Source organism: Mauremys reevesii, linkage group 3 (genome assembly GCF_016161935.1).
Source record: "Mauremys reevesii isolate NIE-2019 linkage group 3, ASM1616193v1, whole genome shotgun sequence".
NCBI lineage: Eukaryota > Metazoa > Chordata > Testudines > Geoemydidae > Mauremys > Mauremys reevesii.
Genome location: NC_052625.1, coordinates 206,577,771 through 206,600,889, shown reverse-complemented (window position 1 = coordinate 206,600,889; position 23,119 = coordinate 206,577,771). Strand labels below are relative to the sequence as shown.

Below are 23,119 nucleotides of genomic sequence, written 5' to 3'. Positions count from 1 at the left end.
GAGTTTTATGGCTCACACGCTTTCTGCTCAGTGCTCAGCACTGAGCCTGCCACATTCTCTGCTCCTACTGCTCCGCGAGAACTGCGAGTGACGGCGCCTGCCCGGTTCCCTGCTCGCACAGCTCCGTGAGGAACCGGAGTGACGGCGCCTGCCCGGTTCCCTGCTCGCACAGCTCCGCGAGGAACCGGAGTGACGGCGCCTGCCCGGTTCCCTGCTCGCACAGCTCCGCGAGGAACCGCGAGTGACGGCGCCTGCCCGGTTCCCTGCTCGCACAGCTCCGCGAGGAACGGCGAGTGACGGCGCCTGCCCGGTTCCCTGCTCGCACAGCTCCGCGAGGAACCGCGAGTGACGGCGCCTGCCCGGTTCCCTGCTCGCACAGCTCCGCGAGGAACCGCGAGTGACGGCGCCTGCGAGGTTCTCCGCTTGTACGGCTCCACAAGGCACTGAGAGTGATCGCACCTGCCAGGTTCCCTGCTTGTACGGTTCTGCGAGGAACCACGAAGGACTGAGGCCACCGGGTTTCCCACTCGTACGGTTCTGTGAGGCACCATGAGTGACCAAGCCCGCTGGGTTCCCTGCTCATACGGCTCCACGAGGCACTGCGTGTGATCAAGCCCGCCGGATCCCCCTCGTACGGCGCCGCGAGGCACCGTGAGTGACCAAGCCAGTCGCGTTACCTGCTCAAACAGCTCCACGGTGTACTTGGTGGGGAAGGTTGGAGGGGGTGGAGGGCTCGCCCGCCCATTGTCGTGGCAGGCCATGGGGATGCTGTTCACCGAGCGCCCGGTGTTATAGTTGCACTCCAGTGTGTAGCTAGGAAACACAAGGGAAGCCCATGTCACTTCATCCACACCACGAGGACCAGCACTGTCCCCATTACTATTCCCAGCCTCCAGAGACATACACCCAGAGCAAACGACACCACACCCCTCTCAGCATCTCCAAGGGGCACCTCTCACCTGCTGCCCCTTGAGCTGACAGCCCTCACTGAAACGGGACCACTGCGCTCACAGCAGGACAGCCAGGACCACCATCCTCATTGCAGAAGTGAGCAGCACGTCTTGCTACAAACCCCTGCCCTGAGCCCAGCAATCCTCGGAGGGGGAGCCACCTCCCACTGCATCAGCACGGCCGCTGCTGGGGCTGTCTCTCTAGAAGGCAGGGGCCAGAGGCACAGCTGCAGTCCTTTGTTACTGGCCCAAGAGCCCCACTGCGCTGGCTGCTGCACACACATAGCCCCTCGGGACTAATTACACAAGACAGACCATCAAATTAGGCCTGAATAAAGACTGGGAGTGGATGGGTCATTACACAAACTAACTCCCCCCTGTGGTTACTCCCACCTTCTGTCTGAAATGGGCCACCCTCATTGCCATTACAAAAGTGATTTTTCCTCCCTTGGTATTCTACTGTTAACTGAATTGTCTCCTTAGACTGACCCCCACCCCCCCCTTGGTAAGGAAACTCCCATCTTTTCATGTGCTGTGTGTATATATATACTGCTTACTACGGTATTTTCCACTCCATGCAGCTGATGAAGTAGGTTCTAGCCCACGAAAGTTTGTGCCCAAATAACTGTGTGAGTCTCTCAGGTGCCATGAGGAGCCCTCGTTGTTTTTGCTGATACAGACTAACACGGCTCTGCTCTGAAACCTACCCAAGACAGATGCTCAGGGAGGCAATGGGACCTGCCCAAGGTCACAGCTGGGCAGTGACAGAGCAGATGTCCTATGACCTATGACCTGTCCACAAGGCTTCCCGGTGCCGACCAGCTGCTCTACTTCCTCCTGCAGCCAGACAGCCTCCTCTAAAGACTGGAGGTGGTTCCAGGTGGGAGGAGCCAAGCCGAGACCAGGACTGGTTTCCAAGCATCCCAGCTCTGCTGAGCACTCCCCGCGGGAAGCGGGGCGCAGGGAGCCAGGATAGGGAGCTCACTGCACACCCCATCACCGCACTCTGACTGTAACAGGAAAAAACAGAGCCTTTTTTGGGGGCTCCTGAGCCCTCCCCTGAAAGCAGCAGGGCTAGCGGCTCCAAATGCCCAGGGCCTGCAGAGCCAAACTAAACAGCCAGGCAACCCCCAGGGAGAGGGGATGCTCAGCCAGCCCTCAGGGTGGGGGCAGGGCACCCACAGCAGCACCCACTCCCACCTGGGCTCACAGTAGGGGTGACTGAGCTCATCACAGCAAGTAGCCAGATTTCAGCTATGGCCACTGAAGCCATATGGGAACCCTAGTGCTGGGACTCCAGGTCCTGGCTGGTTCCTACTAACACTGAGCCCCTGTGCTGGGCCCCACTGCTGAGCCGCTGCAGAGGCCAGGCACAGGCAGGCAAGAAGGGTGGGCATGGCAGGGCACCAATCCTTGCTCTCGCCTCTGCCAGGCAAACGGAGTTTACACCATCCTGAATTCTGGCAGAGCCTGTGTGGACCCCAGGCTGGCCTCATATGCTGGCCACAGAGCATTTCCGCACAGCACAGCACTGGCTCAGCCTGGTGTTCCGCTGCGTGGTGATGTGGTACAGCCCCATCGGGGGGAGCCGCTGCACTAAACCAGCTGGTGCTGACACTACGTGAGCAGCCTGAAGGGCTGGGGAGAGCCCCCGCGAGGGGCCCGCACACCTGTGAATGATGCCCGAGGCCTTGTAGATAGCCACTCGTCCACTGCCCTCTTTCGACTGCCCGTCCCGCTTGTCTCTGGCGTACATGTTCTTCTCGGAGAAGTTGCAGCCCATGAAGTCAAAGTGAGCTGAGTTCAAGGAGATGAGTTTCGGGAACAGCATATTTTCCACCTACAGGTTGAGAGAGGCAGACAGAGGTCGGGCAGTGCCCACACGGTGCAGGCACAGCACTGGCTCCCGAGGCAAGCCGAGACGTACTGGTAAGAGACGCACCTGACTGGAGCACCACGAACTCCAGTGTCACTGAGCTCAGTACCAGGCTCTCAGGCCGAGTTGTACTGCGCATTTCTCCTCCCCATCAGTCAGCCCAGCCCCTCACTCCAGCCAGATGCACCAATCCTGCTTCCCCCCGGCCTGCACACGTCCCCCGAACCTCCATGCATCTATGCCAGCCTTGCGCCAACCCCCATCCTGAATGCTCCCCCTCCGGCCTCACCCCATGCTGAACTCAATTTATGTCTGGGTTTAAAAAGCAGGACTCCCCTTTTTCCCAGCCCAGGGGAAAGCAGCAGGCACCAGGGTGCCAGAATCCCCCCACTGCTGAGCTTCCACCGCCCCTGCCCTCACCTGGGCATTCTCCTCGCTGAAGCTGTTGCCGTACATGAAGCAGCCGCGTTTGGAGGCGTGCCCGTGCAGATCCACGTAGTACGCCAGCCCGCTCTCCTGGGGCAGGACGGCTTCCAGGGGAGCCACTGACGGGGCGGTCTCGGCTTCCCTCTCACAGTGCTCCCCGGTGGGCTCCGAAGGCAAGATCCACACAGCTTGGTCCTTGTTCCCCAGCTCAGCAGCAGGTGCTTCCAGCGGCTGGGGGTCCTGAGAAAGCGTGAGATGGGTGCTGGGGTGGTTGCGGAGGTTGTTGGCTTTCTCCAGCTCCGACAGAGGAGCCTCCGGGGCCACGGTGCAGTTGCGGATGGAATGGTTGGAAGATTTTGTGCTTAGCGAGCTGGAGGTGAGCGGGGAGGCATGTATCCTCCAGTCAGGAGCAGCGGGTGGGCCACGGCTGTGGATGTGATGGTAAAGGAGCACGGCTTTGGCTCCGTACACAGCAGGGTGCAGCTCTGCATCAGGGCTCAGATACTGGCGGTTCAGGTTCACCCCCCGGGCGTCAGTTCTGCAGAAGGGAAAGGGGAGACATGACACCTGCCTGTCCCCAGCTGGATGCTCTCTGCTGGGCACTGCAGGCCTCAGGGCATGCTGCCGAAGGCAGGGGCCGGGCCCAGAGTCCTTCCCATGGATCTCCCCACCCACCCAGCTGTGGGCTAGCAATGCTACCCACCCCCCCCAGGACAGGACAGAGCAAGCAGCAAGCCGCGGGAGGCTCCACAGAGGCAGAAGGAGCCATCATCAGGCCTTCACAAGGCACAGAGGCAACTCTGAGGGGGCCGCACTGCCTCTTCGGGGAGATGGGGGGAGTTACTGAAGAAGGCCTTCTGGCCCTCCCAGAGGCTCCCCTTCTCCCCCCGCAGCACTCACTCCTTCAGCTTAAGTAACTGCAAGGAGAAGCTCATATCTCCAGGGGTTCAGACCATGCTGTGGGGCCTAAAGCTCAGCTACAGACACTCCACTCCCCTGTACTGGCCCGAGGGGGCCCCTGGCCAAGAGACAACCCACTGCTACCAGACTCTGGAGTGTCTCCCCTTCATGAATGGCTGGTTGTGCTCACAGATAGTGGTGCTGCAGCTCCTTCAGTGGCCAGCAGGAGCTGCTGTTGTAACACACCACAGCTCAGAGCCCGGCTACCAACTAAGTCACGGCTCGAAGGGAGCGGCCAGGTGTGCGTCAGACACAACCCTGCTCTCTCACAAGGCCAACGAGGCGGCGAGCTGCAGTCCTCCCACCGACAGGCTCTGCGCAGTCTGCACCTGGCGCCGACCGGCGCTCTGCTCACAAGCACCGCATCTGCTCTGGACACCGCACGCGGCAGGCACTGGGGAGGTCAGCCACTCAGGCAGGAAAACCCGGAGCTCTGCTCCGGGCCGGTGATTCCTGCCCCTTCACTCTAAGCTCTGCACATGATTTGGCAAGTGACTGAGGCTACCAAACACCTGGGTGGGATCATGGGCTTTAAATGTGTTTTTGTCCCTCTGGAGATATGTAGCAGGCTACAAACTAGAGCTGGCCCTGACCTGAGGGTCATAGGCTCTAAACTCTGCCAAACTCAGCTCCTGCCTCACTGGGGGGTTCTGATGCAAACTGAACCTGTCAACAGCTCAACCCAGGCCGGTTCCCAGCTGCCCCAGAGCCGGCATTCATTACCGCCAGCCCCCCCGTGCCCTGCCAGCGCACGAGCCTAGCCTCTGCCTCCAGGGAGGTATGCAAGAGAGAAACCCACCCCAGCATCCGCAGGCAGCGCAGCTCTCACCGGTAATGGCCTCGCACCACGCCATCTGGGTTCAGCATGGGGATGAGCTTGAAGACGAACATGCGCCTCAGCATCTGGGCTCGGGGATCGTCCTCCCGCAGGATGAACTCCAGAAAGCCATTGAAGACGAAGCTGGAGGGCGTTTCCCCTGGGTGAACTCTGCTGCTCAGGAAGAAGACCTAGGGGAGAGACACTCAGAGCTACCGACTGTTCCCTTCCCAGCCGCTCTGGAGCTCCAGCCACTGTACATTTCCCAGGGCTCCGCCCCACATCCCACTCCAGGAACCTGGCCCACCGGTGCAGGGTGAGAGCCCAAGCTCACCGCATCTGAACACTCCAGGCAGGTTCCGTTTCAATGGGCGGCAGCAGTCAGAAAAGCTAACAGAATGTCAGGATCTAGTAGGAAAGGGATAGAAAATATCATCCTGCCACTATCTAAATCCAAAACCACCTTCTCCACCACCTCAGTCTGGGACAGTTCCTCAGATTTATCACCTAAAAAGAAAATGGCTCTGGTGGAGCAATCTCCCTCTGCAGTGGAGGCCACTGCAACGAATTTGTTTAGCTTCTCTGCAATGGCCGTGTCTTCCTTGAGTGCTCCTGGGTTCCCTAGGGAGGTGGTGGAATCTCCTTCCTTAGAGGTTTTTAAGGCCTGGCTTGACAAAGCCCTGGCTGGAATGATGTAGTTGGGGATTGGTCCTGCTTTGAGCAGAGGTTGGACTAGATGATCTCCTGAGGTTTTTTCCAATTCCTATATATCTGTTTTTCAGATGGGGTGACCACATCTGCACACAGTATTCAAGATGTGGGCGTACTGTGGATTTATATAGAGGCAATATATTTTCTGTCTTATTATCTATCCCTTTCTTAATGATTCCCAACATTCTGTTCGCTTTTTTGACTGCCACTGCACATTGAGTGGATGTTTTCAGAGAACTATCCACAGTGACTCCACGATCTCTTTCTTGAGTGGTAACAGCTAATTTAGCCCCCATCATTGTATATGTAGCATTGGGATTATGTTTTCCAATGTGCATCACTTTGCATTTATCAACATTGAATTTCATCTGCCATTTTGTTGCCCAGTCACCCAGTTTTGTGAGATCCTTTTGTAGCTCTTCGCAGTCTGCCTGGGACTTAACTAGCTGGAGTAGTTTTGTGTCATCTGCACATTTTGCCGCCTCACTGTTTTTTGGCCCTCTGTTTTTTTTATATGGCGTTTTTAAAGCATTTCCATGGAGCTTGCAGGCATTTCACTCGTGACTATTCCTTTTAATTTCTGTTTAACTCATGTCCTCCTTTCTGCATAGTTCCTCTTTTCAAAGTAAAATGTGACTGTGATGGGTTTCTTGGTTACCCCGCCGAAGGATATCAAATTTAATTACATTATGGTCACTATTACCGAGCGATTCAGCTATATTCACCTCTTGGACCAGACCCTGTGCGCCACTTAGGACTAAATCAAGAATTTCCTCTTCCCTTGTGGGTTCCCAGACTAGCTGCATCATGAAGCAGCTATTAAAGGTGTCTAGAAATGTTATCTCTGCATCCCATCCTGAGGTGAATCAGTATGGAGATAGCTGAAATCCCCAATTATTACTGAGTTTTCTAATTTTATAGACTTTCTACTCTCCCTGAGCCTTTCACAATCACTATCCCCATCCTGGTCAGGTGGTCAGTAACACATCTCTACTGCTATATTCTTATTATTCAAGCTTGGAATTTCTATCCATGGAGATTCTATGGTACAGTTTGATTCATTTATAATTTTCACTGTATGTGACGCTACGCTTTCTTTCCCATGTAGTGCCACCCCCTCACCAGCGCAACCAACTGTCATTCCTGTATATTTTATATCCTAGTATTACTGTGTCCCACTGATTAGCGTTCAACCACATTTCTGAGATGCCTATCCGGCACTTGAGGTCACTCATCTTAGTATTTAGACTTCTAGCATTTGTATACCAGCACTTACATTTGTCACTGTTTAGTTGTCTGCATTCATTTGATGTCATTGAATGGGACTCTCTTTCATTTGATGGTTTGTCTTCAGATCCTACGTGTACTTTATCAACTTCTATCTTCTCCTCTTTACTGGGATATAGGGTATCCCCGTTAATACGTCTTGCCCTAAGGGATGTCTCCCACCATGAGGACAAGGCTGTCCCCTGCATCCTCCGTGCTTGGATTCAAGGAACTGCCCGGGGGCAGACATGCCAGCAAGCAGGACAGCCAGTCTGCTGGCAGGATGTCGGTCCCAGGGCTCCCTGGCAGTCCAGTCCCCATCCCCATCCCCATCCAGAGGCGGCCAGCGACTTACCCTCTTCCCTGCAAAGCAATGCGGACGAGGAGTGGCTTCATCAGGGAATAGGCTGTCCAGCCTGGGCTCGCGCTCCTCCCTCATGCCATGGCACGAGGTGACAGTGAGCAAGTCCACCCGCAGATTGTCCAGGGAGCGGCACAGCAGCTCTCGATGGTAATAGATGGAGTCAAGGGTACTGCAGGGGGGAGAGGCAGAAAGGCCCTGAAGAGCAGTTGTGACAGTCGAGGGAGGAAGGGCAGCTCAGTGGTTTGAGCATTGGCCTGCTAAACCCAAGGTTGTGAGTTCAATCCTTGAGGAGGCCACTTAGGGATCTGGGGCAAAAATTGGTCCTGCTAGTGAAGGCAGGGGGCTGGACTCGATGACCTTTCAAGGTCCCTTCCAGTTCTAGGAGATTGGTATATCTCCAATTATTACCTTATTACCCTAGCTCCCCCCACATACCAGCTGGGCACTCCCAGGCCTCAGCACTAGGGAGAGGTACCCACCTTCCCAGCCAGGGAACAGGTCCCACCAAGGAGGACTAGCAGAGTCCCACCTGAGTTTGGAAGGTGGCCACCAATCCGAGCAGTGGGTGTCCTGCCAATAGGCTCCCCTGTGCAGGCTTCCCGGGCTCCATTCTGCATTCCCTTTGGGAGTAAGCCCCACACAACAGTTACCTTCTCCTGGCTTCCCTCAGTGCTTGCTCTGCTCCCATACCCCAGAACAGTTCTGGGACCCCTGGGTGAGGCCTCCAGCCCGGCTTGGCTATCCAGTCTAAGTGCACCCTGCTCTTGTCTAGTTCTGAGTCTTGCCTGGAATCTGGAGCCCAGCCCTATGTATCACTTCTTTATTATTTCCATTGCAGCAGCGCTCACAGGCCCACTCAGGACCACCACGGGTGATGCACAAAGATGTACGGAGACACTGCCCTCACCCCACCGCAGAGCAGACAACCCAGCTGGTGTAACTCGCAGGTGGAGGGAGTGGGCAAGGGAGGCAGGTGCTCAGGATGATGGGGCCATGGGCACGTTTTGCAGGTTTGAGAGTGGTGGGTTGTGTCAACAGGAGGCAGTGGACTCACTGGTCCCTGCCAGCTCCCTACCAGTTCAGCCCACAGATCGCCACAGGTGCATCTTGGGGAAGGTGTTAAGGAAGGACCCAGTTGCCTCTTTACAGATCAGTTCAAAGAGGGCATTGCCGGTGGGAGGGACAGGTGGATGGGTAATAAAGGCTGGCACTGCTTGCAGGAGGAGGGGTGCCCTAGTGAGACAAGAGCAGGCCAAGGAAGGAGCAGAATTGTGCAAGGAGCGACAAGCAGCTTGCACCAGGTACAGAGGAGGCAGTGCAGGGATCCCGAGAGGCTGACATGGCCAGAGCAATGGCCAGGAAAATGAGCTCACAGCAACAGCATTCTGGACAGACCCAAGAGGCACCCAGGAGGCCAGAGAAGAAGAGGCAGCAATAACCAACCGGGCAGACGAGGAACGGCCTATGGGGACGAAGCAGACATTTTTAAAAAAAAATTTTAAGCCGGCGTGTGCCTCAGTTTCCCCTATAAGTAGCAGTGTTCCCCAGTGAGGGGAAAGGGACTGTTTGCTCTCAGGGAGGCTAGGAGACGCAAGTGCGAGTGGTGCCTATGCTCTGAGCTGGGATGGGACACTGGAAAAGGACTGGCTGAGGCAGACCCCTATCCACGGAGAATCTGAGAAGACAACGGCAGATCCAGTCCCCAGGACATTTACCTCTGGCAACCCTGGCTCCAGAGGCAGACGGATTTCCCCATCTCTCAGCAGGGAGGCTGAGCAATGTTCCCAGCTCGACTGGGGAGGTGTGAGGATAAGAGGTAGGGGCTGGAGACAGACAGAGCTTGAACCAAGGGGGTCACTGCAGGTGGGCTGGGCGCTGGCTGACCAGGTCAGGCTGGGCTGTAACCGTCAGTTCTCTGGGCCACCCGAGGGGCTGTCTGGGCCATGTGCCAGGTGACCAATAAACCCGACTGGTTTCACAGTGCTGGGTGAGTGTCCCTGCAGGCGCTGGGCAAGGGGCACTGATCCCCGAGGAGAGGACATGTTTCCCCCAGGGTCTGGCTCAGTGGGACTTCCTAAACTGGGCTCACAATGTGAAGCAGGGGGTCTGCAGGCTCAGAGGCCCAGTTTCAGGAGGGGGAGAGGCCTTGTGGTGCACCCTGGAGGAAGAGTGGGACCCCTAGAGGGTCTGGCATACTGTAGGGGTTCCTCTCAGAGACCATTCCAAAGCTGGGGTGTAGCACAGACCCTGTGGCTCCCTGACACCCGTATGAGGCAATCGGGAAGGTGGAGAAAGGCTGCACCTTGGAATGCTGTACAGAAAGCAACAAGCCCTGGCCTGGATGTGCAGGTCCAGAGACAGAGAACTCACAAGTGATGCCCATGTGACAGAGGATGGTGGTGCTGCCAGATTAGTGAGTAGGAGCAGGGAGATGATCGTCCCTCCTTATATGGCACTGGGGAGACCGACACTGGAACATGGCGTCCAGCTCTGGAGTCCACATTTTAAAAAAATGTTGAAAAATTGCAGTGTGCAGAAGAGTCACAAAAATGATTCACGAGCCAGAGAAAATGCTGTACAGTGAGAGACCTGATGAGCTCCATCTGCTAACATTATCAAAACGCTGACAGAGGTGCCTTGATTACAGCGTGTAAGTAAAATACTGTGTACCAAAGGGCTCTTGAATTTAGCGGAAAAAGGCATAAACACAAGCCACCAGCTGGAAGACAAATTCAAATGAGAAATAAAACATTTTTAACACTGAAGCCTTGTCTACACTACGGGGGGTGGGGGGCGGGGGGAATGGATCTAAGTTATGCAACTTCAGCTACAGGAATAACGTAGCTGAAGTTGACGTACTTAGATCTACTTACCGCGGGGTGCACACTACGCGACGTTACGACGTCTCCCTGGCTTCAGGCTCTTTCCGTGCACCTGGCCGTATCTCTCCCTCAGTCCCTGCCCTCTGACTAATTGCTCTAGAACGTTTAACACTTCTTTAACCGCCAGTTTATGTCTCTGGCACCAGATGACCTGAAGGATTCTTCCCTCTGCGCTCTGGTGACAGCAGCCCAGAGACCCTCCCATCACCTAGCCAGCCCCTATGAATGGCCCAGCCCTAGTGCTCCTCCATTGGTTGTGCTCGTTTTGAGGCCTCTGCTGGGGAGGCTGTAACTTCTGCTCCTGCCTGAGAGGAGGGGAGTGGAAAAGTCAGGTGAAGTCTCTGCTCGGCTGTTGCCCCAATGCAGGGGTGCCCCGAGAGGCCAAAGACCAAGTCAAAAGGAAGGGGAGCAGCTGGATCAAGCTGCCGCGGGCCAATCCTCTGGTGCCTCTTTTGGGTGTCTGTATGATCTAGGTGGGTATGGGACACACAGCTACTGAAGCCAAAGGGAGGTGTGGAGAGGGAAATCAGGGTAGGCACTGCAGAGCCCTGGGGAGGGAGCCATCAGTCCAGACCACATGCAGAAGGCAGGAAGCCCACCATGCAGTCATGCATACAAGCAGGGTACATGCCTAGGGCCAGCTCTGGCTGCTGGCGACCAGCAGGACTCAGTCTGAAACAGAGCCATGACATGAAGGATCCCAGGCAATAAGACACAAGGGATGTGGAGGGAGAGCTGGCACCTAAGCTTAAAAGCGGTGTTCTGCCTCGCTACTGGTTTGCCACTATCCATTGTAGGTGAGAGGTGGTCTAATGTCCCCAGGATCCTTCAGGCTGGGGGCATCAGGCATCTGATACCCAGCCATTTGCTTCAAAACAGAAGGGGGGTGAGGACAGGAAAGAGACGAAGGCAGTCACCATGACGATGCCATGAACAGCCTGACAGATCAGGTGTTGCCAAGGACAACAGATCACATATGAAAGAAAACAAATCCTTAATGGCAAAAGGGCCCAATCAGAGGGCTCAAATTCAGCCCAAGGTTCTTCAAGGACTCCAGGCCAAAGGATCAGCATAGGACACAGGAGCATTCTGCCCTGGGGGCACTGGCTGACACGGCCTGAAAGCAGCGCTCCAAGAGAAGCAGGACGTGTTGAAAGTTGCAGACAGGCTCTCTCGGGAGGGCTGGATGCCAGCTTCAGAGGCTGGAGAGATGACATGAGCACAGGCAGAGAAGGTCAACAAACAGTTCCAAGGGTGCAGAGTTCTCCCCCAAGCCTCTCGGCACTTCCATTCAAGAGATTCCCAACACACAGATTAAGGCAGGAATCCAAGGGAAATATGCAGAATGTCTACAAGCCTGCCCATCACTGGCTCTGCAGGGAACGCTCCCCATTCCCTGAAAGCACCCAGGGCAGGCTGGGACTGGCTCCCTCCAGTGGGACAGGAGCAGATAGCTTGCTGTTGGCTCTTCTAGTCAGGTGTCCTGCCCTGGGCACCACCCCAAGACCTGTGGAAGGACGCCAGACCTGAGCTTTCAAGAGGACATTCACTCTTCAAAAGCAGCATAGGAGTCTGGTCTGGGATCAGGAGAGAGGGAACTTGCTCAGCCAAAAGGGAAAGGCAGCTCCCAATCCCAAGGAGACCCCTGTGACCCCCGGGAGGGAGAGTGCAGCAGCAGGAAGCACAACCAAGTATCACACAGGGATCTCCCACTCACCCCAACCTGACAGAGCAGGGAGCACTGGTGTGAGGAGGCCAAATTCATCCTCGGGCAACGCCATGGACTTCAGCAGCATGGGATGAATGTGTGTAACTCTCAGGCTGGGTATGTAAACATGGAGCAAGTGGCTGGATTCAGAGTCCAGTTTCCTCTCTCTTTCTAAAGCCACAAGTGAAAGCTCTCTGCTCCGGCTGCTCCAGCTCCTGCACGCCATGTCAAACCAGAGCCTAAGAAAGGCCAGGGGCTGTCATGGAACTGCAGCTCTTTGTGCTCAGAGACCACAGGCTTCATGTGCCAACATCAACTGCCTTTTCATATCCAGCTGATTTCTTCGAGTCCCTGAAACCTCCCTGGAAAGCCATCAGCAGAGGAATGACATTCACAAGGTCACTGAGAGGAGTGAATGCCTTTGATTTGCCTTGAGATAAAGAATTACTTTCTGCTTGCCTAAGGAAAATGGTTTAGGGCTATAACAGCAGAGTATGGAAGAGCCTCCAGGCCAGGAAGCGACGGAGGTGGGAGAGACTGCAACACAGAACAGCGCTGCAGAGATCAGAATGAGCTTCTGAGAAAGGGAGCAGAAGCAATTCCCAGAAAGGGGACGGTCTTTGGTGCGAGCGCCATGCAGCCAGAATTCCTGGTGCTGATGATCAGCCCCAGGAGGTATTGACCTCCCCTGGGATCGGGCTGCCGAGGGAAGGGAAAAGGTCTGTGTGAGAGGATGTTCTGCAGCCAGGAAGCTAAAAAGGAATGAAGCCTTTGCTTAGCCAGGTCTCCTAGACCCTCTCTCAAAGGCAGCGTTGGGGGCAGCAATGGTTCCACTCCCTCCTTTTCCACATTACAGACCCTCCAGCACCTCTGCTCCTCAGTATGAAACAACACTGAGGCTGCGAAACCAGGGACGCTACAGACCCCCACTGCCCGTCCCCTACACTTGGGTCCCAGGCAGCTGAGAGCTATGGAAATTAGTGATCCACTCAGGACCCACCCACAGGGAATGCATGAAAGCTGGTCTGACCTTGGGACTGAAAATGCTGTTCCCGGAGGAGACCCGAAATAAAGCCCAAAGGGCACCCTCTGCTCACCTCCCCCTCGCCAAGAACCACTCATCTGGGAACCAAGGGGTGCAGAGAAAACAGGTGTGGCTGCTCATTCCAGAGCTGACATAAGAGATACAAGCCCAGGGCAGCTGGCACAATTACCCCAACTCCCCACCCAGGCCAGAACCACTGCAAAAGGTACGCTTGAGCAGAGCCAGCATGTCAAGGCTGGGGGAAGACAGGCAGCGAGAGGGTAACACGGGTGGTGCGCACCTGCTGGGTGACATGTATTGACACTCCTCAAAGCGGCTGTCCAGCTGGGCCAGCATCTCCTGGCACTCCGTGTATGAGAAGGGGTAACAGAAGGCAAAGTAGGTGGTGGTGCCACGGTACTCCAGGAAGCGGTGCACAAAGGACAGCACAAACTGGGTCTCCATCATCTGGGACAGACACACACAAAGCAGATGCTGAGTGGCTAGCATGGCTCCCAGGAGCAGAGACCCACAAGCCTGCAGTCATCCCCCTTGGGGCACACAGCATGGCATATATGGCTACTGGCTGGCATCCTACAATTCATCTCATTGTACCTAAAAATATGCCCATTCCCTCCCTCCCCCGGCTCTAGCATTATAACCCATTATAACCAGTAGTATAATCACCACTAAACAGTGGCTGCAGCTTTGCAGTCAAACCCACAATCGAAGCAGCTTCCACCCATGTTTGCTCTGAATCCCTGAGGAGCCCAGACACCACCGCCTAGGAAAACAGGCTCTGCCTTACTGGATCAGACATTTGGTCCATCTCACTTTGCTGCCTCCCAACAGAAATGACCAAGACTTGAGACTTCAAAGGAAGGTGAAAAGTCCCAAAATGCACCAGGCCATTTGTGCAAAATTGTCCAGGAAAGAACAGGGGACCTCTTCCTGTTCCCTCCGGTGATCTGCTGACACCCAAAGTCTGAAATACTGTTAGCCCATCTGTGACAAAGTGGGAGGGTTCTTAATGTTTTGTCTGAATACTGTGTGTGTGCCTCAGTTTCCCCCATGTTACTCAAGCATCTAGGTGGTGGGACAAGAGACCCTTAGAAGGCAGGTGTGACTGTCTGGGTCAGACAATGGACGACACTCTGTATCCTGGCAATTGATAGCCAGGGCCCATCCTCTGCAAGAGCCAGCTGGAGAACAAAGTGAGAGATGGAGGCCAGGTGCCCTGTTTGCCCAGGGAAAGAGACAAAGGCCAGAGGACGGGCAACTGGGCATGACAGAGGCTGGGCTGCTGGAAGCTGGTCAGTCAGCGGTTGGAGGACTGAAGAGGGGACAGCCCAGGGTTCAGGGCTTGGGATTGGGCTCTCACAGAATGGCCTTTGCAGAATGTTTCTAATTTCTGTGCTAACAAGGTCTGTTCTACGCTGTGTTCCCAACAACTAATAAACCTTCTGCTTTCCACGCTGGCGGAGAGTCACTGCTGGCTGCAGAGTCAGGGGGCAGGGCCCCTTTGGGGGAGCGTAAGGCTTCCCCAGGTGTCCCACCCAGGTGGACTCATCGCAGGGAGCTGAACGCTCTGAGGTCAGACCCAGGAGGCACTGAAGCCGAGGAGGTTTGCCCTAATGAGATCGTGCCCTGAGGGGAGACATTCTGCACTAGTCCTGGCTGACTGCATTCAGAGCTGTTCCAGAGCACCGAGACTGGGACTCCGTGACACCATCTGAACCAGTTCTGCTGCAAATGTTGATGTCATCTAATTATCCAGCTCCAGTCTAAATTCAGCTGCAACATCCCACCCCTTCCATAATATATTTTCTGATAAGGTTAAATGCCCAAGCATTTGGGGTTGTATTTGGGAGGAAGGAAAGGCATGGAAATGGGACAGGCCACCTCAGGAAATCTGCAATGGAATTAAGAGCCTTTCAACTCTTGGTTGGTTGCTAAAACAAACCAAGCCCAGAGTAACAGTCACCAAGAGTCACAATCCAAGGGTTACTGGTTCTCAGTCCATCTCCAGCAACAACTGTACACAGAACAACCACCAGCCTCTCCAAAGGCCAAGCGCTGAAGGAGCCAGAAGACCAAACTCACTGCACAGGAGTGCATGTCAGGGCAGGGGCAAGGCCCATTAGTGAAGCAGTGCGTGTGTCAGTGAGACTGCGGTCCTGCTGCTGCCCCCCTCACCTCCACCAGCTCTCCAGGGACTCCCAATCTAGCAGTTTTCAATTCATGTTTGTTTTTTTTTAAAATACGGAACTATCTTAACAATCGCATTTCAGTTCGGAAGGCTGTTTCCCAGCTATCATTACAACTGAAGGATTAGAGAAAAAAGATCTTCAGTTTGTAGGAGGAGTTTCCTGGGCGTGACCCTGGTAAACCAGGTGCCAGCTCTTGCCAAGGCTGTAGGCGTCAGCTGAGCACTGACAAATTCATAGCTGGAAATTCACAGCCCAGCCCACCTGTATGTTAATATCGTTTGAGATGGGTGCTGAACTTGTAAGAATGTGTTTAGTCTCTATAAAATGCTTGTGAGTTGCTGCCTGCATTAGCCTGTATCCTGTGCTATAAGGTAATAAGTAAGTTTTGCTTTACAAGTGTAAAAATGCCTGCTCTGAACTTGTGAACCTAGGCAGGAAAAGTGACCCCCATATCATCCAGAAGAACTATCAAGACTAAATGGGCCATTGTGGAACATCACAATGCAAAGCCTAGTGTAACGGCTTTCTTACAACCATGAAGGTGCTACATGTGTCCCATCAGCTTGAGTTCTGGAAGAGGGAACTAGAGATACTGATAAGAAGATTTTTCATCTCTTTGCTATTTGAACTCTTACAAGAGCTGAATTTAAGAAACAAAAAGCAGAGATCCCCAGGGTCACCCTGAGTTAGCCCTCAAAACACATTCAGTTCTGACAGATTACTACATCTCTGTCACCTTGTGGAATCACAGAATGAACTCATTTGTGTATTCATGTTGCCTGCTTTAAACTGTAAATAACTCTTTTCCTAGTTACTAAATTCTTAGTTAGTTTACTATAGGATTGGCTACCAATGTTGTCTTTGGTGTGAGATCTGAGTACAAGTTGATCTGGGGTAAGCAACGAGTTCTTGGGACTGGGAGCAACCTGAATATTTTGTGATTTTGGGGATAAGTGATCATTTATCACTACATTCAGCTTGCCTGGGCGGCAAGAGAGACTGGAGTGCCCATGGGGACTGTCTGACTCCATGGTAAGACTGTTACAGAGACCCAGGAGTTCACATTTTCCTTTACAAAGTTAAACCCTCTCTTACATGCTGCGCACTGAGCCAAAGAGAATGCTAAAGAGTCACAAAGCTGCAGACAGGACCTGACCCCAACGCACCAATCCACCGTCAATTCCACGCAGCAGCATCCCCGACGCTCACTGCACGGATACCTCGAAGGTGGGCCGCTCCCGGATGCGCTCCCAGCGGGGCCGGACAGGCAGGGTCCTAACGAAAGGCGACATGCCTTGGGAATAGAGTTTGCTCTGCTTGTTCATGTTCACGATGTTGATTTTGATCAGCTTGCCTGGAGCGCCTCCTTCACACTGAAATAAAACCAGGATCTGAAAATGACACCAAGAGGGACCAGGTCAGTCTGTCAGCTGAGTCATGGAGCTGACATTCTTCTATCCCGCAGACAGGCGCTGTCTGCTGCCCCACAACAACTCTGGCGCTGGGGCACGAGCACCGGCAGTAAAGTCAGAACCCAAATGGGACTCCAGCATTAAGTCACCTCAGCAACCTCAGGCCTCCTGGAGTAAGAGTGCAGCATAATCAGAGAAGTGAGCATGTAAAAGTGTCTCTCTTTTCTACGAAGCTACCCACAGCAGCTCAGCCACATGGGTCTCTAGGGACTTGAGGGACTGATTCTTTCCTGTTAGCGCTGCAGAAGCCAATTGGCTACAGGAGAACCTGAATACTAGTCTACCACGGGTATCATCCCCAGAATTGCCAGCTAAGCATCCTCCTGTGAGAAGCTTTACTATTAGCCCGGATGCAAGAGGCAGTGAGACCCCAGAAGGATTCTCAGAGTGCCAGAGCAGGAGCTCTCTTTGGTTTCTCCGTGCTCTTTATGCACTTTGCAGCAGAAAGGTTCACGCTGTCATCAGCACAGCACATGGGGAGAAGGCAAGGAATGGCCAAGGAACAGAGCCGCATGCTAAACAACTGCCAGGATTGGCATGGCTCCAGCTGTTAGCTCATGTCGGCCTTGCCTCCTGGCACAGAGAGAATGAAAGGAAGGCTCATCAGGAGAAGCTCCACCGTCCTCTCAAGCCCCTTTACCTGTTCCCATTTTCATACTCCGTCTCAGCACAGTCGGGCTTGGTCCACACATTGAATTCATAGTCAGCCGTGGGCAGGGAGCTGCCAAACACCGCAGACACAGTAGTGCTGCTGCTGCTGCTGTTGTTCCCAGCTACGTCCCCTTCTCCGTCCTGGTGTTCCACCTTCTCCACATGGGCCAGGTTCCCTGAGTCAAATTTGGAACTGAACAAGAGGCCACCGCAGCGTATCTCCATGTTTAGTCCCCCACCGAGAGTGCGATTTCATCCTCTTGTCTGCACCAAGGCTGCTGCGGGGCTGTTCCTGAGAGCTGAGGAGCGCAGAGAACAACCCAACAATTAGAAGCTCCTCCCTAGCCACCGCTAACTTGTGATTATTGTACCGTACCTTTCTGGTTCCAGGGCCTCATCCTACTCCCTCACTGAGACCCACAAGGATTTGCTACAAAAACATGAATTGAGCTATCGAGTTATGCCCCTACACAAACTGCATAGCACACCACTCCTTGCCAGACTATGTGGCCATCCACATATCTTCCCATGCCTCCTGTGTGCTCAGCTCAGGCTCCACATGGGGCCTGAACTGAGACTGGAGGCTATCTGGGGCACGGACTGGTTTTCTATATGCCCTATACATGTGCAGCCCACTATTCAGCACCGTAAAAGTACTCGTTATGCTTCCACAGCACCTTTTATCCTGAAGGATCCCACAGCATTTGGCAAACATAAACTGACACACATCAACAGCAGCTGCGGGGAACTCACTGCTTTTGAATCTCAGGCCACTTATTTAGGTGCTTAAATATGGATTTAGGAGCTTAACTTTAGGCACCCACTTTTGAAAATCTTAACCACAGAACACCACCACCACCCGCTGAGAGGTGTGAAGAGAAGGTAGAAAGAAACAAAACAGTTAAAGTTGCCAAGCCTAGGAAAGGCAAAGAGCTTAATTACAGTACTCAGCGCTCAGCTCCTAGAGAGGGATACCCTCGACAGGAGAGAGCTCCCCTCTTTTCTCCTGACAGCAATCCGAAACCACTGACAGACACAAGGAATCAATCCACCCCTAAAAGCACCAGGAATGGATTTCATCTAAAAGCTCTATACGCTGAAGACATCTTATATAAAAATGACCCGGAGGGACAGGGAGAGGAAGAATCTAGGAAGGTTTTGGGTCATCACATTTCCACAAATGAGGAGATTACATTCACACATTTGCAAGAGACTGTATTGAGCTCCAAAACTTCAGGATGAAATCCAAGTTGAAGTTACATGGTTCACCTCCCTATGAACCAATCCGTTGTGCTGCAGTAAATGGGCCCGCCAGTGAGAGGTCAGCTCAAGGTATCCCATTTGTTACCTGCTGGATGAAACAAGCTTCCAAATATAGATGTTTTGCTTGCGGATCCTCCTCCCTCCTGCTTTTTATGGTTCTAAGTACAAATCAGAGGGGTAGCCGTGTTAGTCTGGATCTGTAAAAGCAATAAAGAATCCTGTGGCACCTTATAGACTAACAGACGTTCTGCAGCATGAGCTTGCATCCGAAGAAGTGGGTATTCACCCACGAAAGCTCATGCTGCAGAACGTCTGTTAGTCTATAAGGTGCCACAGGATTCTTTATTGCTAAGTACAAATCACTGTTCAAGCTGGTGAACCTATGGGGTGAAACACAACACGACTCAAAGGCACTTCCATATTATGGTGCTCAATCTTACCTAATAAACTAGATCAAAAGGCAGCAACCCGTTACTGAGGAAAAAGGGAGAACTCTTCACACTGGCTCTTTGGGAAGGAGAATACATAGTGAAAGCGGGGGACAGAGATTTCTCCCTCTGGTGCAGAACAGTACACAGAACATGTACTGGTCCACCAAAGCCTCTCTCCGGCCCTGACAGGGCAAGACACAGCAGACCCCAAATGCACACCATCCTGGTGACCTGCTCACTGTTTTCCATATGATTTTAGCAGCCAATGCCTCACACGTGGTGAGAGCTGGAGATCAATGCTGCATCTATTTTCCTAACAGAACATAGCTCTGGCTTCCAGCCAAACCTGTTCAGACATGGCCGCCGCTCCCGTCCAGTCGGGATTGAGTGGAAGAGGAAGGCGAGTGACAGGCGCTGCCCCTGCAGTGTCCGGCCGTGTTCCAGCCCAGCGAGAAGCGCAGGGACCCCCCCCCCCCATCTCCCTGGGGAGAGACTGAGCAGAGCCCCATGTTCGCAGTCCCGGGGCTCCGGGGCCCTGTTCTGGGCCGGGACACATCAGGAATCGGCCTGGGGTCCCGCAGCCCCGGATCCAGAGCCTGGCGGGGGAGAGCACAGAGCGCGTCGCATTGTCACAGACATGACGGGGCGGGGCAGGAGACCGGCAACTGGACGCTGCGGGGAAGATGCGCCGAGCGCGCGGGGGCGAGGGGCAGATGCGCGGGGATGGGCGGGGCCGAGGGGCAGATGCGCGGGGGCGGGGCCGCAGGGCAGATGCGCCGAGCGCGCGGGGAGGGGCGGGGCCGAGGAGCAGTTGTGGCGGGCGCGCGGGGAGGGCGGGGCCGAGGGGCAGATGCGCGCGGGGGGGGGCTCAGGGCAGTTGCGCCGGGCGCGCGGGGGGGCGGGGCAGATGCGCGGGGGGGGCAGTTGGCATCTCTCGCGCTACCAGGCCCCGGTAGAGGAGCCGCAGCCGGAGTCTCTCACCTCCACCTGCCCGGCCCCGGCTGCCCGCTTCTCACCGCTCCCCGGAGCCCGGCCCCGCTCGACACCAAACAACTGCCGGCCCGACAACAACAACGTGCCCGCCCATTGGCCGGCCCCCCACACCTCAGAGCAGCGCGCCCTCCCATTGGCCGCTCCCTCCCCGCAGAGCAGCGCGCCCTCCCCTGGGCCGCTCCCTCCCCTCAGAGCACCGCGCCCGCCCCTTGGCCGGCTCCTCCCCATCTGAGCAGCGCGCCTCCCATTGGTCGGCCCCGCCTCAGAGCAGCGCCCCATTGGCTGGCGACACGGAGGGCGGGGCTCCGCGGTGACTGGCGGTTTAACGTTTGGCTGCCGGGGGGTGGCTCGAGCTGGGGTCGGAGCCGCGCGGGGCCCAGGCTCTGCCGCGTCCCCGCCTGTCTGGGCGCTGCCGGCCCGGGGGGGGGCTCGTGCCCGTGGTGCCGCCTCTGGCCCCGCGGGGGCAGTGACCCGAACGGCACCAGCGTCTGGTGCAGCCACTTCCCGCTCGGCCAGACCCCCTCCGACATCCCCAGCGCCCCGCCCGGACCCCGCAAATCACCCCCAGCGCCCTGACCCCGACAGCCCCAGCGCCCCGCCCGACCCCTGCAAATCACCCCAGCGCCCCGCCCGGACCCCTGCAAATCATCCCCAGCGCCCTGACCCCTGACAGCCCCAGCGCCCCGCCCGGACCCCTGCAAATCACCCCAGCGCCCTGACCCCCGACAGCCCACAGCGCCCCGCCCGGACCCCGCAAATCACCCCCAGCGCCCTGACCCCTGCCCAGCCCCTGACATCCCCAGCGCCCCGCCCGACCCCTGCAAATCACCCCCAGCGCCCTGACCCCTGCCCAGACCCCCGACATCCCCAGCGCCCGCCTGGACCCCGCAGCCCCACAAACCAGCCCGACCCCTGCCCAGACCCTCCCCGCAAACCACCCCCAGTGCCCCGGCCAGACCCCACCCTGCAAAATGCCCCCGGCAGCCCCCGCAAACCACCCTGACCCCTGCCCAGACCCCTGCAAATTGCCCCCAGCACCCCGCCATACCGCCCCTGGCAGCCCCCGCAAACTGCCCAGACCCCCGCAAACCATCCCCAGCACCCCCAGACTCTCCTTGGCAGCCCCCGCAAACCACCCCAACCCCTGCCCAGGACCCCCGACAGCCTCCAGCGCCCGCCCAGACCCCAGCAGCCCCCACAAACCGCCCGACCCCTGCCCAGACCCCTCCTGCAAACCACCCCTGGGCCCCAGCCAGACCCCGGCAGCCCCGCAAACCAGCCCGACCCCTGCCCAGACCCCTCCCCGCAAACCGCCCCAGGGCCCCAGCCAGACCCCCAGCAGCCCCCGCAAACCAGCCCAACCCCTGCCCAGACCCCTCCCCGCAAACTACCCCCAGCGCCCGGCCAGACCCCCGGCAGCCCCGCAAACCTCCCGACCCCCTGCCCAGACCCCTGCAAACTGCCCCCAGCGCCACGCCAGACCGCCCCTGGCAGCCCCGCAAACTGCCCAGACCCCCTGCAAACCATCCCCAGCACCCCCAGACTCTCCCTTGGCAGCCCCGCAAACCACCCCAACCCCTGCCCAGGACCCCCGCAAACCGCCCCCAGCGCCCCAGCCAGATCCCCCGGCAGCCCCCGCAAACCGCCCAGACCCCCTGTAAACCCCCAGCCAGAACCCCCTACAGACTCCCCTGACACCCCCTGCAAACCGCCGCCCGGTGCCCTGCCCAGACCCCGACACCCAGTGCCCTGCCTGGAACCCCCGACCTCCCTGCAAACCACCCCAGCTCCTTCCAGCCCCACCACCCAACACCCCTCTGCAAACCGCCCTTGGCTCCTTCCCGCCAGCGCTGCCCCTCTGGGTCTGCCCCACACCGGGGACACTGGCTCCGCTGCCCTTTAGGGGAGAGCCATGGCCACCCCAGTGCCCCTTACTCGGTCCCTTGGCTCCCCCTGGCCTCCGCCCTGCTTGTCCCCTTGTTTCCTTCTCCCGTCTCCAGCCAGCCAGCACAGGGCCTGGCCCCAGCGCTGTGGGAATAACCTGCCCCTCTCCCTCCCCCACCCCCCCCACCGCATTTCCTCTTCGCTTTCCCCACAACCCCACCAAGGCTGGAGGCATCGACTCCCTTCCCACCCTGCTCCAGCATTGGCTCAATGAGCCGCCCTTGAGGCGGGGGCTGGTTCCTCTGTACGGCTGGCACCGCGCCCCTGGCCTCCGTGGCTCACGCCGGCTTCCAGCCCCACCCGGCCTGCACCCGAGATCCCGGCGCGTGGGGGAACAGGCCGGTCCCCTCGCAGGCACGACCCCTCCAGGCGGGGACCACGGCTGGAGAGCTGAGCTGGGACATAGCTGTGCCCTCGCTCTCCCTGGCTTCACGCCCAGCCCGCGGACTGGCCGCCAGCCCTGGGACGCACCGGCACTGCTCAGCCTAGGGAGGGAACGGGAGCCTGCCCTGCTCCCTGTGGATACACTCCAGCCAGATACCACCCGCTAGGCTCAGCCTCTTCCCCCCAGAGTCCTGGTCAGGCCAGTGGCCATTGTGGCATTTTAAGCCAGGGCACGACCAAGCCCGGACAGAGAGCGCCTACTTCCACCTCCCCTCCCCCCCGGCTTTACTCATGCCCAGGGCCCCTCCCTCAAGGAGGCTGCCAGCTGAGGCTGGGGTGGCGTCGCCCCATGGGCCGTGCAGCTCCCAGCCCAACAGACCACGAATGGCACCGCTGGGCACTGCCACTGGACCAGTAGTCATGGGGGTGCCAACAGAGTTGAAGACCAGCCCTCTGGAGAGTTCGGCAGTGGGACAGCGAGACTGGACAGGTGCGGAGGGCAGGTTACAAGTCCCCCATGCCCAGGGGCAGTAGGAACCTTGGGAGAGGACAAGCTCAGCCAGGGAATGTGGTACCCCAAGCAGTGGGGAAGGGAGAGCGAGGAGGCCACCCAGTGAAGCAGGAGTCAGCCAGGTGAGAGGGAACCAGGAGAGCAGAGCTAGCACTCCCAGCAGGAGGCCACCCCACCCCACCCCACCTATGCTAGGTGGACAGGGCTCCTGGTCTGGAGGTGGCACCAGCCAAGTCTGTGCAGTGTTGAGATAGCAAATGAGGGTGCTGGAGAGAA

At 56.6% G+C, this 23,119-nt stretch overlaps 1 protein-coding gene across 1 annotated transcript in view; it reads right to left on the bottom strand.

Moving 5' to 3' along the window:
* The window catches only part of AGBL5 (AGBL carboxypeptidase 5), a 49,420-nt gene extending 29,358 nt beyond the window's left edge, over nucleotides 1–20,062 (bottom strand). The window contains 11 exon segments of the mRNA XM_039530446.1: nucleotides 678–813; nucleotides 2,621–2,790; nucleotides 3,247–3,790; nucleotides 5,042–5,220; nucleotides 7,362–7,539; nucleotides 13,286–13,452; nucleotides 16,415–16,563; nucleotides 16,566–16,585; nucleotides 17,307–17,616; nucleotides 18,666–18,738; nucleotides 19,993–20,062. Of these exon segments, the coding sequence (XP_039386380.1) occupies nucleotides 678–813; nucleotides 2,621–2,790; nucleotides 3,247–3,790; nucleotides 5,042–5,220; nucleotides 7,362–7,539; nucleotides 13,286–13,452; nucleotides 16,415–16,563; nucleotides 16,566–16,585; nucleotides 17,307–17,542 (1,779 nt within the window). The 5' untranslated portion in view covers nucleotides 17,543–17,616; nucleotides 18,666–18,738; nucleotides 19,993–20,062.
* Nucleotides 20,063–23,119: the final 3,057 nt, after the last annotated feature.